Source organism: Pleurodeles waltl, chromosome 1_2, assembly GCF_031143425.1.
Source record: "Pleurodeles waltl isolate 20211129_DDA chromosome 1_2, aPleWal1.hap1.20221129, whole genome shotgun sequence".
Taxonomy (NCBI): domain Eukaryota; kingdom Metazoa; phylum Chordata; class Amphibia; order Caudata; family Salamandridae; genus Pleurodeles; species Pleurodeles waltl.
This window is the reverse complement of record NC_090437.1, coordinates 627,256,836-627,271,859: the sequence shown is the minus strand read 5'-3', so window position 1 is coordinate 627,271,859 and position 15,024 is coordinate 627,256,836. Positions and strand designations below refer to the sequence as shown.

Sequence of the window (15,024 nt, the reverse complement as noted above, 5' to 3'; positions counted from 1 at the left end):
TGTGAGGCCTGCCGAGCATTACGATCCAAAAAGACCTTAAGGAATCGATGCGCCAGACGACTACAGATGGTGTCGAAGCCGACACAGCATCTTGACGTTGAAGAAGAAGAGATGCGGATATCCATTCAACTTTCAGATTCGGATGAATCCGACAGAGATCGACCTTCGACGGCAGCACAGAAAGTGAGTACACCTGCCCGTCCCATACCCAAGGTCAAAGCAAAAAACAAAAGGCCTCGGGACGCCACTGCCGGAAGGCCATGGCTCGACCCACAGAAGGTGACCAAGTAACATCGGCACCGAAAAAGGGCAAGACATTGCCGAAGACTTCCGACACCGGTCGAGAAATCGGCACTGAAAAAATTCGGCATTGAGTGCTCAAAGCGAGCAAGTCTCGAAAGAGCCTATTGGAACCGAAAAAGACAATTTCAATGGGAATTTCGGTACCGAAAAAGCCGGCTTCGGAGCCGAAACAGACTTCCTACACGGAAGAACAAAGTCTCTCTCTACAGCTCAAAGAAAGGCGTAGATTTGAGCAAGAACTGGATGTAGAAGAGCATGACCAAACTCAGCAAAGGTTGAAAATCCAGAAAGACACAGGGAAGATACAAACTATCCCTCCGCTCAAGTCAAAAAGAAAACTGGCTTTTCATGAGATTGAGACGCAACCAAAAGCCAAAGTGGTTAGAGAAAGGTCACCACCCCCACATTTCTCACCACAAACGTCCCCACTTCAATCACCACAGTTGTCACCAGTGGGTACACCAATTGCACAGTCACCCACACATACTGGAATGACTCAAGACGATGCGGACCCCTGGGATCTATACGACCCACCAATATCGGACAACAGCCCAGAGTGTTATCCAACAAAACCTTCACCGCCAGAGGACATTTCGTCCTACATGCAGGTATTAACCAAAGCAGCAACTTTTCACAACGTTACAATGCACTCTGAACCAGTGGAGGATGACTTCCTGTTTAACACTCTGGCATCCACACATGCATCGTACCAAAGTTTGCCAATGTTACCGGGCATGCTGAAACACGCACAGCAGGTCTTCCAAGAACCTGTAAAAGGCAGAGCCATCACGCCAAGGGTCGAAAAGAAATATAAACCGCCCCCGTCAGACCCAGTGTTCATTACTCAACAACTCACTCCGGACTCAGTGGTTGTGGGGGCTGCAAGGAAAAGAGCTAATTTTCAGTCATCAGGGGATGCGCCACCCCCTGATAAGGAAAGTCGAAAATTCGACGCAGCAGGGAAAAGAGTGGCATCGCAAGCAGCCAATCAGTGGCGAATTGCCAACTCACAAGCCCTACTTGCCCGCTACGACAGGGCGCATTGGGACGAGATGCAAGACATCATCCAGCACTTGCCCAAAGAGCACCAAAAACGTGCCCAACAAGTGGTTGAAGAAGGACAAGCCATATCAAACAACCAAATCCGCTCTGCTTTAGACTCTGCTGATACAGCAGCACAGACTGTTAATACAGCAGTAACAATTAGAAGACATGCATGGCTGCGAAGTTCTGGGTTTAAACCAGAGGTACAACAGGCGGTATTGAATATTCAGTTTAATCAACATCAACTATTCGGACCAGAAGTGGATACCGCAATAGAAAAGATGAAAAAGGACACGGACACTGCCAAAGCCATGGGCGCGCTCTACTCCTCACAATATAGGGGAACATTTAGGAAACCACAGTTTAGGGGAGGGTTTAGACAGCAACAATCAGAACCATCCACCTCCTAAACAAAACCCACCTACCAATCTCAGTACCAGAGAGGGGGGTTTCGTGGTTTCTACAGAGGACAGTTCCCAAAAGGAAGAGGGAAATTCCAGCCTACCAAGCCAACCCCTAGCAAGCAGTGACTTCAATGTCACACTTCCCCAACACATATCACCAGTGGGGGGAAGATTAACCAAATATCATCACAACTGGACACACATTACCACAGACACGTGGGTCCTATCAATTATCCACCATGGTTACTGCATAGAGTTCACAAGATTCCCTCCAGATGTTCCCCCAAGAACGCACAAAATGTCTATACAACACTTAGACCTATTACAAATAGAGGTCCAAGCACTACTAGCAAAAGAAGCAATAGAGCTAGTACCCTATCACCAGAAAGGAACAGGATTCTACTCCCTGTTTTTCCTTATCCCGAAAAAAGACAATACGTTAAGGCCTATCTTAGATCTCAGAACACTGAATCTCTTCATCAAATCAGATCATTTCCACATGGTAACACTTCAGGACGTAGTCCCCTTACCAAAACAAGGAGAATACATGGCAACACTGGATCTCAAAGATGAGTATTTTCACATACCCATCCATCCATCTCACAGGAAATACCTCAGGTTTGTAATACAAGGCAAACATTACCAATTCAAGGTGCTGCCTTTCAGAATAACAACAGCCCCCAGGGTATTTACAAAATGCCTAGCCGTAGTTGCAGCTCAATTAAGGAGACATCACATGCACGTATTCCCATATCTAGACGATTGGCTAATAAAAGCCAACACTCAGCGACCATGTCACTTTCACACGCAATACGTAATAGATACTCTACACAAACTAGGGTTTTCTATAAATTACCAAAAATCACATTTACAACCATCCCAAATACAGCAATACTTGGGAGCAACACTGAACACACAAAGAACAATTGCCGCTCCAAGTCCACAAAGAGTTCAGTCATTTCAAAATATAAGATCAAGCATGCAACCAAACCAACAATACACGGTCAGGTTTGTGATGAAACTACTAGGCATGATGTCCTCATGCATAGCTATTGTCCCAAACGCAAGGCTACACATGCGGCCCTTAAAGTAGTGCCTAGCAAAACAATGGACGCAGGCACAGAGTCAACTTCAAGATCTAGTGTTGATAGACTGCCAAACACACTCTTCGCTTCAATGGTGGAACCCTGTAAATTTAAACAGGGGGCAGCCTTTTCAAGACCCAGTGCCTCACGCCATTATCACAACAGACGCCTCCATGATTGGGTGGAGAGCACACCTCAACAATCACAGCATACAAGGTCAATGGGACAATCAACAAAAACTACTTCACATAAACCACTTAGAACTGCTAGCAGTATTTCTAGCATTAAAAGCTTTTCAGCCCGTTCTAGCCCACAAACACATTCTTGCCAAGACAGACAATATGACAACAATGTATTATCTAAACAAACAGGGGGGGACACACTCGTCACAGCTGTGTCTCTTAGCACAAAAAATTTGGCATTCGGCAATTCACAACAACATTCGCCTAATAGCACAATATATACCAGGCATTCAAAATCAGTTAGCCGACAATCTCAGTCGAGATCAACAGCAAACTCACAAATGGGAAATACATCGCCAGATTCTACAAGATCACTTCTACCGCTGGGGGACACCAAACATAGATCTGTTTGCAACAAAAGAAAACACAAAATGCCAAAACTTCGCGTCCATGTACCCACACCCTCAGTCCAAGGGCAATGCTCTATGGATCAGTTGGTCAGGGATATTTGCTTACGCTTTTCCCCCTCTCCCGCTCATTCCTTATCTGTTCAACAAACTGAGTCAAGACAAACTCAAACTAATACTTATAGCACCAATGTGGGCTCACCAACCATGATACACAACACTGTTGGACTTATCAGTAGTACCCCACATCAAACTACCAAACAGACCAGATCTGTTAACACAACACAAACAACAGATCAGACACCCAAATCCAGCATCTCTCAACCTAGCAATCTGGCTCATGAAGTCTTAGAATTCGGATATCTAAACCTTTCTAAAGAGTGTATGGAGGTCATTAAATAAGCAAGAAAACCCACAACAAGATATTGTTACGCTAATAAATGGAAAAGGTTTGTTTGCTACTGCCAGGCTAATCAAATTATACCATTAGACACCTCCACACAAAACATTGTAAGTTATTTAATACACTTACAAAAGTCAAATCTAGCCTTCTCTTCCATTAAAATCCATCTGACTGCAATATCTGCTTATCTGCAGATTAAACATACAAAATCACTTTTTAAAATCCCAGTTATTAAAGCCTTTATGGAGGGACTAAAAAGAATCATACCCCCAAGGACACCACCAGTACCTTCGTGGAATCTTAATATTGTATTAACACGACTCATGGGCCCACCATTTGAACCCATGCATTCTTGTCAAATCCAATTTTTGACTTGGAAAGTAGCTTTTCTAATAGCCATCACTTCACTTCGAAGGGTTAGCGAAATACAGGCGTTTACTATTCAAGAACCCTTTATACAAATACATAAACATAAAGTGGTTCTCCGTACAAATCCTTCATTTTTACCAAAAGTCATATCAGCGTTTCATCTAAACTAAACTGTGGAACTCCCAGTCTTCTTTCCACAACCAGAATCAGTAGCAGAAAGGGCATTGCATACATTATACATTAAAAGAGCGCTAATGTATTACATTGATAGAACAAAACAATTTCGAAAAACAAAACAATTGATAGTAGCTTTCCAAAAACCTCATGCAGGTAACCCTATATCCAAACAGGGCATTGCCAGATGGATAGTCAAATGTATTCAACCCTGTTACCTTAAAGCTAAAAGAGAATTACCCATTACTCCAAGGGCACCCTCCACTAGAAAGAAAGGTGCCACAATGGTTTTTCTTGGTAATATACCAATGACTGAGATTTATAAGGCAGCCACCTGGTCTACACCCCACACTTTTACTAAGCATTACTGTGTAGATGTGTTAGCAACACAACAAGCCACAGTAGAACAGGCTGTACTAAGAACATTATTTCAAACAACTTCAACTCCTACAGGCTGACCACCGCTTTTGGGGAGATTACTGCTTTGTAGTCTATGCACAGCATGTTTATCTGCAGCTACACATGCCATCGAACGGAAAATGTCACTTACCCAGTGTACATCTGTTCGTGGCATGTTGCGCTGCAGATTCACATGCGCCCTCCCACCTCCCTGGGAGCCTGTAGCCGTTTTAGTTGCACTTAAATTGTAAATATGTAAATAAATATTCCTTTACTACACACTATTTACATACATTTCTACTCCATTGCATGAGCACCTCTAGTATCCTTACTTTACCAACTCCTACCTCACCCTTTGCGGGGATAACAATCTAAGATGGAGTCGACGCCCATTTGCAATGGAGCCGAAAGGGAGGAGTCACTCGGTCCAGTGACTCGAAAAGACTTCTCTGAAGAAAAACAACTTGTAACACTCCGAGCCCAACACTAGATGGCAGGAACAGTGCACAGCATGTGTATCTGCAGCACAACATGCCACAAACGGATGTACACTGGGTAAGTGACATTTTCCATATATATATATATATATACACACACACACACCCACATGGCCCTGCCCTTGCATCTATTATGTGACCTTTCAATTTTTGTTCAAGACTCGAGGACCAAGTCCACAACATATTCTCCATTGGGATGTGGCCATGCACTTTAAATGGGCCTATCAGAGCATATATGGACACCAACAGTTTTACCAGCATTACCCCTTCATGCCCCAGCCCCATCTTTAAAAGCTAGCTTCTTTAAAATGGTTGAATGGATTTACATCAAAGCACAAAAACATATGTTTTTTGAGTTAAGTTCTAACTGTTTGCCGTATTTGTTGTAATGTAGTTGAACCTCTTTTTCTGTAACTGAGACTTAACATGGGAAATCACTTTTGGGTACCTCACCACCTCTTTTTCTTTCCCCCCCCCCCCACTTGGGACATCGGAGCAAAACTTTCCAGATTTTATTTTCCAAATTCGTCAAACGGTGCTAGAGTGAATGAAGAAACAAAAAATGCCTTTCCTATGGAATCTGTGAACTAATGATAACTACAGTGTGTAATATATTTGCTGAAAAAACTCTGCCATGCACAGTGATGTCATAAATGATATTGTTTCAAATGTCATAACTGATGTTATCAATTATATCATACAGCATGTCATGAGTTATGTAATATGGTAGGCTTTCATCTTTTGACCTACACCTTGCAGTGCGTGGGGTTGGGCACAGGGCCTGGCCAGTTGTGAGGCCCTGCACCTAATACCCCGCCAGAGGCAGTCAACACCCTCATTGCTGGCCAACCACCCACCCTCCCCCACAACAGCAAAACACCAACTGACACCCACCCTGATTCCTCGAATGGCAACATTTATCTTAATGTTGAAGCCACTCAGTAGCAGCAATCAGTATTTCAGGACTTGTCCCAGTCCTGTGGGCCTAGCCAATCAGATTGCTTCTTTTTATGCCCCTCCACCCCCGTGAGAATTGAGAGTCCACGGTGAAGGAAAACAATATTTCTTTGCGCTTTGACCCCAATGGATGTGCCAGTGTACAACCGTTTGCTGTTATATTTTAATATTCAGAGCATGGGGATCGAGTCGTAAAATAGCAGCCTTTCTCTTCATGTTGCAGCCATCCAATCACAATGCTTAGTCTTGCTGGACTGCCAATCAGAATACTTAATTTGTCATTGTTTCCCTTGGTAGGTCCACACCTCTAGATATACATAATTTTGTAGCTTAATTTTTCTCAAACAGCTGAATGGATTTTCATCAGATCACACATTTTTCAGTAAGGATCTAGCTCTCTGGTAGATGTGTAGTAATGGGGGAAATTTCATGGGGTACACACATTTCAGGATCCTCCCATATTTTCTTCCCATAGTTGATGGATCACCCTGAAATTTTCCACGAAAGAGCTGAGGTGTATGAACCTTTTGTTTGGAATGTTTCGTGAAGATTCATCAAAAAGCACAAAAGTTATTAGCAAAACAAAGAATGTAAATGCAATGGGAAGTCCGCCCTAAGTATAACTACATAGTGGCAACTGCCGTCTGCCTCAATCAGCTGCTTTGTATGTGGTACTTCTCTAGTATTTTATCTTTTATAGATTCACATGCTTGAATCATCCCCACTGTAATAGTCATATAAGCAGTATTGAAGCAATAGAATTAAAATCTCATAGAAAACAATATACATTTTAACCAATGACATTGTTTTAAAGCATTCAAACTCCAGCCATTCAAAGAAGAGAGCTTAAAGCACTCATCCTCTGCAGAGCCACCATACCTCACATTTCTTACCACACATCGTGTGTTAGGGGGTCTCCCTGAGCTCTGCTCAGTCAAAGTGTTGCTCAGTCCAGCTTTTCACCTGACAGTTTTCAGTTTTTTTTACCAGCACTACAGAGGTCACCTGAGGTACAGCTGAAAGTGTGCTTGGTTTATCTTTTCTTCATCATGGCTGAAGGTTCCAAGAAAAGGCTCTTCAGGCCTTGTAGATCCTGTGGCAAGTTGAGGCTTTTCTCAGAAGATCCTCACAAAGAATGCCTCTACTGTTGATAGTCTCTGCACAAACCCAAAGAGTGAAAATATTACCGCACATTTCAACAAAGACTCTTAGAGACAGTGAAATCAGACTGCTCTTCTAGTTACAAAAGAAAAAACAGCACTCGGATTCCGAGTTTGACACTGAAGAGAGAGGCCATTCCTCCTCGAGAAAACGAAAAAAAGCGTTTTCCCACTCAGAGGATTCTGGCACAAAAAAGACAAAGTCTCACTCCAGGGAGACCATTGAGGAGAGGTCTAGGGTTAAGGATCCAGATGGTCCTTTTTCCTCTGAGGCTCAGGAATCTGCCACCGCTTCCTCTGCGCCTTCTACACCTTTTAAGTAACTGGCATGGTCAAAACATCCTGCCCATCGAGGGCCCCATCGACAAAGGTTACCACGTCACTGACCACGGCGACAACGAGGATTTCATCATCAAAACCAGTGACAACAGCGACATTGTTGATGGCAACAACAGAGACAACAACCACCACCTCTGTGTTATCGACGAAGACAGTGGCAATGCCTTCATCCTCGTCAGCGAGACCGTCTCTGACGGCCCAAATCTCCTCATCAACAGCATCATCAGCGCTTTTACTAGAGATCGTACTGTCAACCAAGATTTCTTCTGGGGTTCAGTTGTCGACAACCCAGTCGATTGCATCATCAACACCGTCGACGAGCACAAAGGACATTTTGCTTATTTCTTCTAGGGGAATTCCTTCCTCTTTACCACATGACTTGTCTCATATCTCTCTATTACTACCAGTATGTTTCATGGAAATGCAGGAGCCAGGAGATGAGGGACTCTTTGGCCCTGCTTACAGCCCTTCCCAACTCAATGTGAAATTTCAAGTCAGAGGATGCGGGCCCAGAGCATGAAAGGTCCCCGTATTTGGAGGATGACTTCTCTTGCAGGGACAGGGACTGTCATCCCCATCAGGAATTTGACTCTTTCCACAAGCATTACCCATATGAAGAGTCAGAGGATGATCATCACCAGGTACAAGACACTCCTGTTTTGCTCCCAGTATCATTGATCTCTGACCTACTCTTAATAATTATCATTTATTAGAAGTGTTTTCCAGATGCTAATACCTCAGATAGGCAAACATGGACTACACAACCTGCTCAAGTGCCTACCTCAACCCCCAGGAGTTTGTCTTCCTTAACACCTAGAGAGAAGTCTGTGTTACCCTCCATTACTATCTCAGATACTCTTACCAACTGCAATGGTGATCACCCACCTGAGGAGTGTGAAATTCAGTTTGATGCTGGGGACCAACCTGAATGGGATGATTGTGTGGCATAATTACCAGACTCTCCTGTTCCTCCACCAGTAGATTCCCCTCCAGCAGACATCAGGGCATTTCATGACAACTTGGAGAGGGCATGCAAACGCTTTGATCTTCCTTTCCCAGTGAAATTGTTTCACTATGAGTTCAAGCCAGAGGCTCAACGCTCCACGAGAGCCATCCCGCTTGTGGTCTTCATTTGGCAGAAAGGATTAAAGGTGAAAGACCCCAGCCTCTATACCAGCAGCTGTCCCCAAGTTGGATACAAAATATAAGGCTCCTGATTCTGCACGTACATGCCTTATTAGTCAGCCAAGACCAGACTTGGTCATTATGCAAGCTGCGCATTGGCGAGCGAAGGACCTGCTACACCCTGCTCTACTCTGCCAGACAAGGAACGTCACAGACTGTACAATATAGGCAAAAACAATTCAGCCATGGCATTGATTTCCATCACGGCTTCCAATGCTCTGGCCGTCCTCATAGCTATGACCGCTAAATGTGGTCTGATTTGTCATCATTCTTAGACTGTCTGCTGCAGGAGAAAAAGAAGGAGGCTCAAGACATACTTATGGAGGGTGAGAAAACCTTGTCTGTGGTTATCGATGTCGCTATTGACATCTCAAACACTACTTTCGGGCAGTTGCAGCAGTTTATGGCACCAGGGATGGCTGAAAATTACATCCTTCCATCCTGAGGTTCAGTCTAAGTTCCTTGATATGCCCTTTGAGGGAGAGAATTTATTTGGCAAACCTGTAGATGAAGACTTACAGTCCATCAAGGCGTATATGGAGACGGCTTGTTGCTCTGGGCACTCTGCAACAAAGAAGGTTTCAGCCGTTGCGGGTAGAGGTAGAGGCCAGTTTTTGACCACGCAATCTGTGCCACAGAAGAGGATATCAACCTTGGCTGCAACAGGGGTTTTGTGCTTCTTACTCATCCCAGCAGCCATCTTTCCATACTAAGAGGAGATTTGATCGCTTCTAGCCAAGAATGCAATAGAGAAAGTTCCGTCAAGCCAATGCAACGTAGATTTTTGTTCCAACTTCTTCCTCATCAAAAAGAAGTCCGGGAAAATGGAGGTAGGTCTTGGGTCTCAGGCTATTGCACAAATTCATCAAGATGCCGTCTTTCAGAATGTTATCGCTGCAAGAGATCCTACAGATGATGGAAACAGGAGACTATATGATTTCCCTGGATCTATGGGATGCATATTTCCACATCCCTATCCATCAAAAGCACAGCATGTTTCTGAGGTTAGAGGTGGCAGAGTGCCATTAGCAGTTCAGAGTGCTCCCCTTAGACTAAAATCGGCTCTAAGGGTTTTTACGAAGTTCATGGCACCAGTGGTGTCTTTTCTTAGATGTTCAGGTCACCAGGTATTCTTGTACCTGGACGACTGGTTAATAAAAGCAAAGCAGTTGATTCAGGCTTGCATTCGTCTCTTTCAGTTTCTGGGTCTCAGGCTCAACTAAGAAAAATCCTCTCTCAACCCACTCTGATCTTCAGGTTTCTTAGGAGAAGTTCTGGACATAACAGTGTACATAGCGTTTCCTACTCAGGAATTCTACGTCTCAAGGTAATAACACAGGTGCTCTCAGTAGAAAGGTGCACTTCCATCAGGAAGTACAAGTCCATGTTGGGGATGATGTCATCCTTCATTCCAATAATTATGAAATGTTGTTTCCGTATGCACCCTTTGCAGGAGTAGTTAGATGCTTAATGGATCCAGGCACAGGGTTCCTTCGAGGACACAATTCTCATCACAAACAAAATGTAGGCTGCAATGTCGTGGTGGACATGGACAGAAAATCTTTCACAAGAACTTTAGTTCCTTCCTCTTACCCCACACGTAATGATAACAACAGATGCCTCCTTAGACGGACCGGGTGCTCATCTACAGATCCTGGAGGTGCACAGAAAGTGGTCCAGTCAAGAGTTTCAGATAACCTCCTCGAGCTCTAAGCAGTGTTCTTGGGTCTTTAGGCGTTCTTCCCAAGATTCACAATTAAGTGGTTCTAGTGAGAACAGACAAGACTACTACAATGTTTTATCTCACAAAGCATGGGTGCACTATATCTCAAGTGCTCTTGACACAAGCTCAGTTAATTTGGAAGCGATTGCTGGTCAACAATATTTCTCTGAAATTAGAGCACGTTCTGGCAGCACAGAACGATTGGGGGGATTCGCTCAGCAGGTCCGACAGCTAATGTCATGAGTAGGAACTAAGGGCCAGATGTATCAAAGGTTTATACCCATTCTGTGTCTATGGGCAAAAGTGTTCCTACATATGGCCCTAAATCACCAACAACTGCGCCAAGTTTTTCAATGCTGAGTATCTCTGAGCCTGGATCTGATTGTCACTCATCACAACAAAAGTGCAACTTGTATGTCAGCATATATCCTCAACTGGGCTTGTGGGTAAACGCTTTCCACTTCGCATGGAAAGGCATGTTTGCCTATGCATTCCCTCCATTTCCGCTCATTCCCTGGGTCATTCACAAGATGAAGTGCTAGTCTTGCTGTTTAATCATCATAGCCCTGGTGTGGACAAGGCAAGGTTTACAGAGCTACTTCGCCTTTTAGAGAGTCCTCACAATTCCAACCCACGTGGAATTTGTTGTCAATGAGCGAAGGCCAGGTGCTCCATCCATAAATTTGCACTCCCAATTTGTCAGCCTGGCTCCTTACAACATTGAATTTGGGGCCCTAGGTCTCTTTGAGGAATGCTTGTCCATTTTGCAAAAGGCTGGAACTGAATCAACAAACAAATGCTACGTGGCTAAGTAGAGAAGATTTTGTTCCAGATGTTCTTCTCAATCTTAGCACCTCAGCTCCTCCACACCAGAACAGATCCTCCTGTATCTGTTACACCTTGCAAAATGAGGTCTCACTCATTCCTCCGTTAAGGTCCATCTACCAGCCATTTCTGGATTCAGTAGACGTTCTGGGCACTTATCGCTATGGTTCGATTGCCTGATCAAAGCATTCATGAAGGAACTTTTTCAGGCCTACCCTCTGATTAGGCCTCCATCGGTCCAGTGGTAACTTAACACAGTTTTGTCTCAACTTATTAGATCCCCTTTTGAACCAATCCCCAAGGCAGACTTGAAATTTCTCTTTTGGAAAGTGGCATTTTTTGTTGGCTATCACGTCTGCAAGAAGAATAAATGAGATCCAAGCGTGTACAAACCAAGAACCTTATCTACAGATCCATTCAGAGAAAGTCATACTTCGTCCCAACCCAAAGTTTATACCAAAGGTGCGGTCTTCGTTTCACTTAAACGAGCCAGTTATTCTGCTGACCTTTTTTTCCTAACCCATCATCTCCTGCGGAGAGAGCCTTGCACTCTCTCGACATTCGTCATTGCCTAAAATTCGATCTGGAATGACAAAAACTTTCAGGAAGTCCAACCAGCTTTTGGTTCTTAAGCATCGCAAGGAAAAGGACAGACCTTGACGTGGGCAAGCATTGCTCACTGGGTGTCAGATGTCATCGCCTTTTGCCATGAAAAAGCAGGGAGGCTACTATCTGCGAAAGTGAAAGCACATTCCACCCAAAGGTTGACAACTTCTGCAACCTTGTTTGCAGCTGTTTCCTTGCCTGATATCTGCAGGGCTGCATCATGGGTTGATGGCCACACCTTCTCAAAGTACTACTGCTTGGAAGAAAGGCAGATGTGGCAGTTGGACAAGCTGTGCTTCAACGTCTTTTTCTCATTAGGTAGGCAACATCGGATTTGTTGACTTTTTATGGTTTGATATCAGATTTCTATTTTTCTCTAATTCTTTCTCAGTTTTCTCTTCATTTGTGTCCTTTCTATTGTGTTGATCACATAACAATTCCTCATATCCAAGAGTGCTCTTGAATTTCATGTTTTGAAAATCATTTATTGATAAGTGATCATGATGGGGTGGTTCACCTTACTCGCCTTCCTCTTCCTTTGGTACTGCTTGCTAGTCGGATTCAAGCAGGTGAATCTGTGAAAGATACAATACTGGCGAAAAAACAAGGTACTTACCTGACACTGGTTCTCCAGTACTGTAATCTTTCATAGAATCACATGCCACCCTCCCTCCTCCCCATTACTATTCACCATATTTTATACCTCTAATTCTCTAGTTTATATACTTGTGCTCGAAATCGGAGGTATGGTGGCTCTGCAGGGGTGAGCGCTTCAGGGTCTCTGCTCTGAGTGGTTGGAGTTTGGATGCTTTAAAACAATGTCAATTTGGTTTCTATGAGGTTTTAATTTTATTGCTTCTATACTGCTTATATTACTGTTACCGTGGGACTCCCACCATGATGACGGGGAAGATTCAAGCAAGTGAATCTATGAAAGATAACAATACTGGAGAACTACAGTGTTCAGGTAAGTAACTTGTTTTTTACTAACAGGATTTTCTTATTAACTGTAGTGAAACTATGTTTTCAATTGTTTCATTTTTTAACATTTTTTTATTATTTTTTTAATAGCAATCTTCCCTCCACGTGTCTTTGTCACTCGACCAGGACAGAGAAGTCCAGTTATTGTTCTTGATCAGAGCACCAATGAAAAGGACAAGGAGGAAAGCATTAACTACACATCTGTCGACTGGAGAGAATTCATGTGTAACACTTGGCATCTTGAACCTACGTTGCGGTAATTAGAAAATTTGTTGAATTATTCAGATTGGAGCAGTGATTCAAAATTATAGTTAGGTGGTGTCACAAATATATATTGTAACTTTTAGGAAACTTTACAAACTGTAGTATGGTGCTACATTCCCAATTCCTGCATTCATGTACTTAATCTGTACAGTTGTAGGAGGCTGCCTCCTTCATGCGCAGGCAGCAACAAGAATTTGCACTCAATTTGTTTGGCTGCCTGCATGCAGAGGATCTGGTACAGAGGGCAGCAAGGAATGGCATGCCTTGACGGCTCAGGCATACAGAAGGACAGCCTAATAAAGTCAGGGTGATTTCTTAAAGTGTAGTTCCAGGAAATGGGTTTACATAATTGGGTCATGGAACACACACTTGTTTATGCACAGTAAGCCTACAACTATTGTTGATCAGGCAGTTGGCCACACTAGACAGGCATGTACAAAGCTCAGTCATTTTTAATATCACTTCACAATGGCTATTCATCTGCAACTACGAATAAAATTTGGGCAATACAGGATTTATGCTTATGAATATACTTTGTGTTTAGCGAGAACATCTGAGTGCTTTAAGATATTTTAAAGCATCATTAATCCGATTTGTACCATTTGCCTTCACCATCCATGCAAGAACCCAATACCTGACACACCCTCATCTGCTGTAGACCTAATTTTTACTACTGTGAACGAACTTACTGTCCGAGTGTTAGCACAGCAAACTCAAATTACAATTCCAGTGAACATACATGTCATGTATACAAAGTACATAGCCCCACCATTAACATATAACAAATCAAGGTAACAAATATTACTCAGTCTTTTATTCCAGTCTGCTTCAATCTCAAAGTCATGCAGGTATACATAAGTAGCACAGAATATGACAGAATGCTGAATGGGAGTGAGATTACAACATCAGACTGTCTTAAACAAAGAAAACTACCAACATGAGGTTGCATTAGAGGCTTGTTTACTCTCTGACCTTATTTATAGATGAATGAGTAAGCTTTGCAATTGAAACAATATCCTGCTAGACTACCACAGGGTCAGCAGCATTCTAAATTTAGGTAAGATGAGCGTCCGCTGCATTACTGATAAAATTGGGAAACCCGGATACCAAGTGAGTTGAATTACTCCGATCCCTGCGCAAATCACTGTTTACGTCCTATAAAGGTACCCCCACACACATTTTTCATAGTTATTGATAGGTCATACCTGCCCATACTATATACTCGGGAAATCTACCTGTTAAATATTATAACAAGTAGTTTTTGGTGCAGATGGCACTAAAATCCATGTTATGCCTTATTATGAATGCCAAACTCATTACAAGCAATAATTACCACACCCAATGGAGACAGAGGCCCCCAACATCATAACTTCAGATGATAACAACTACACAACAGCAGAAGGTCTCTGCCAGGACTCTCAGACCTTGCCTTTGATTACACCACAAACAGCAGACACTATAATATGACTCTTTTCACCCTGACCCCACTTGACGAACTGTTGACTCTGCTGGGCACTCCTGCCCCTGGACCCCAACATTCGCCTTCCTCTTGTCCTCTTCGCTTTAATGGATATCACTGAGGAAAAGAGCCCTGCTAATGGGGAACCGCTCTCCCTCCCTCCGCTACAACTAGTGCAGCTCCCCGGATACCACTGCTATCACCACCGGGCCAGACCATGCTCACTCTGCTTCTCACATCCCTTAGACCCCCCCTTGA

At 43.4% G+C, this 15,024-nt stretch overlaps 1 protein-coding gene across 19 annotated transcripts in view; it reads left to right on the top strand.

Annotated features, from left to right (window-relative positions):
- Positions 1 to 15,024, top strand: part of BLTP1 (bridge-like lipid transfer protein family member 1) — a 1,779,540-nt gene that overhangs the window by 1,710,838 nt on the left and 53,678 nt on the right. For all 19 annotated transcript variants that reach the window (XM_069242474.1, XM_069242454.1, XM_069242518.1 and 16 more), the window contains one exon: positions 13,134 to 13,299. In XM_069242474.1, the coding sequence (XP_069098575.1) occupies positions 13,134 to 13,299 (166 nt within the window). The remainder of the gene's footprint in view (positions 1 to 13,133; positions 13,300 to 15,024) is intronic.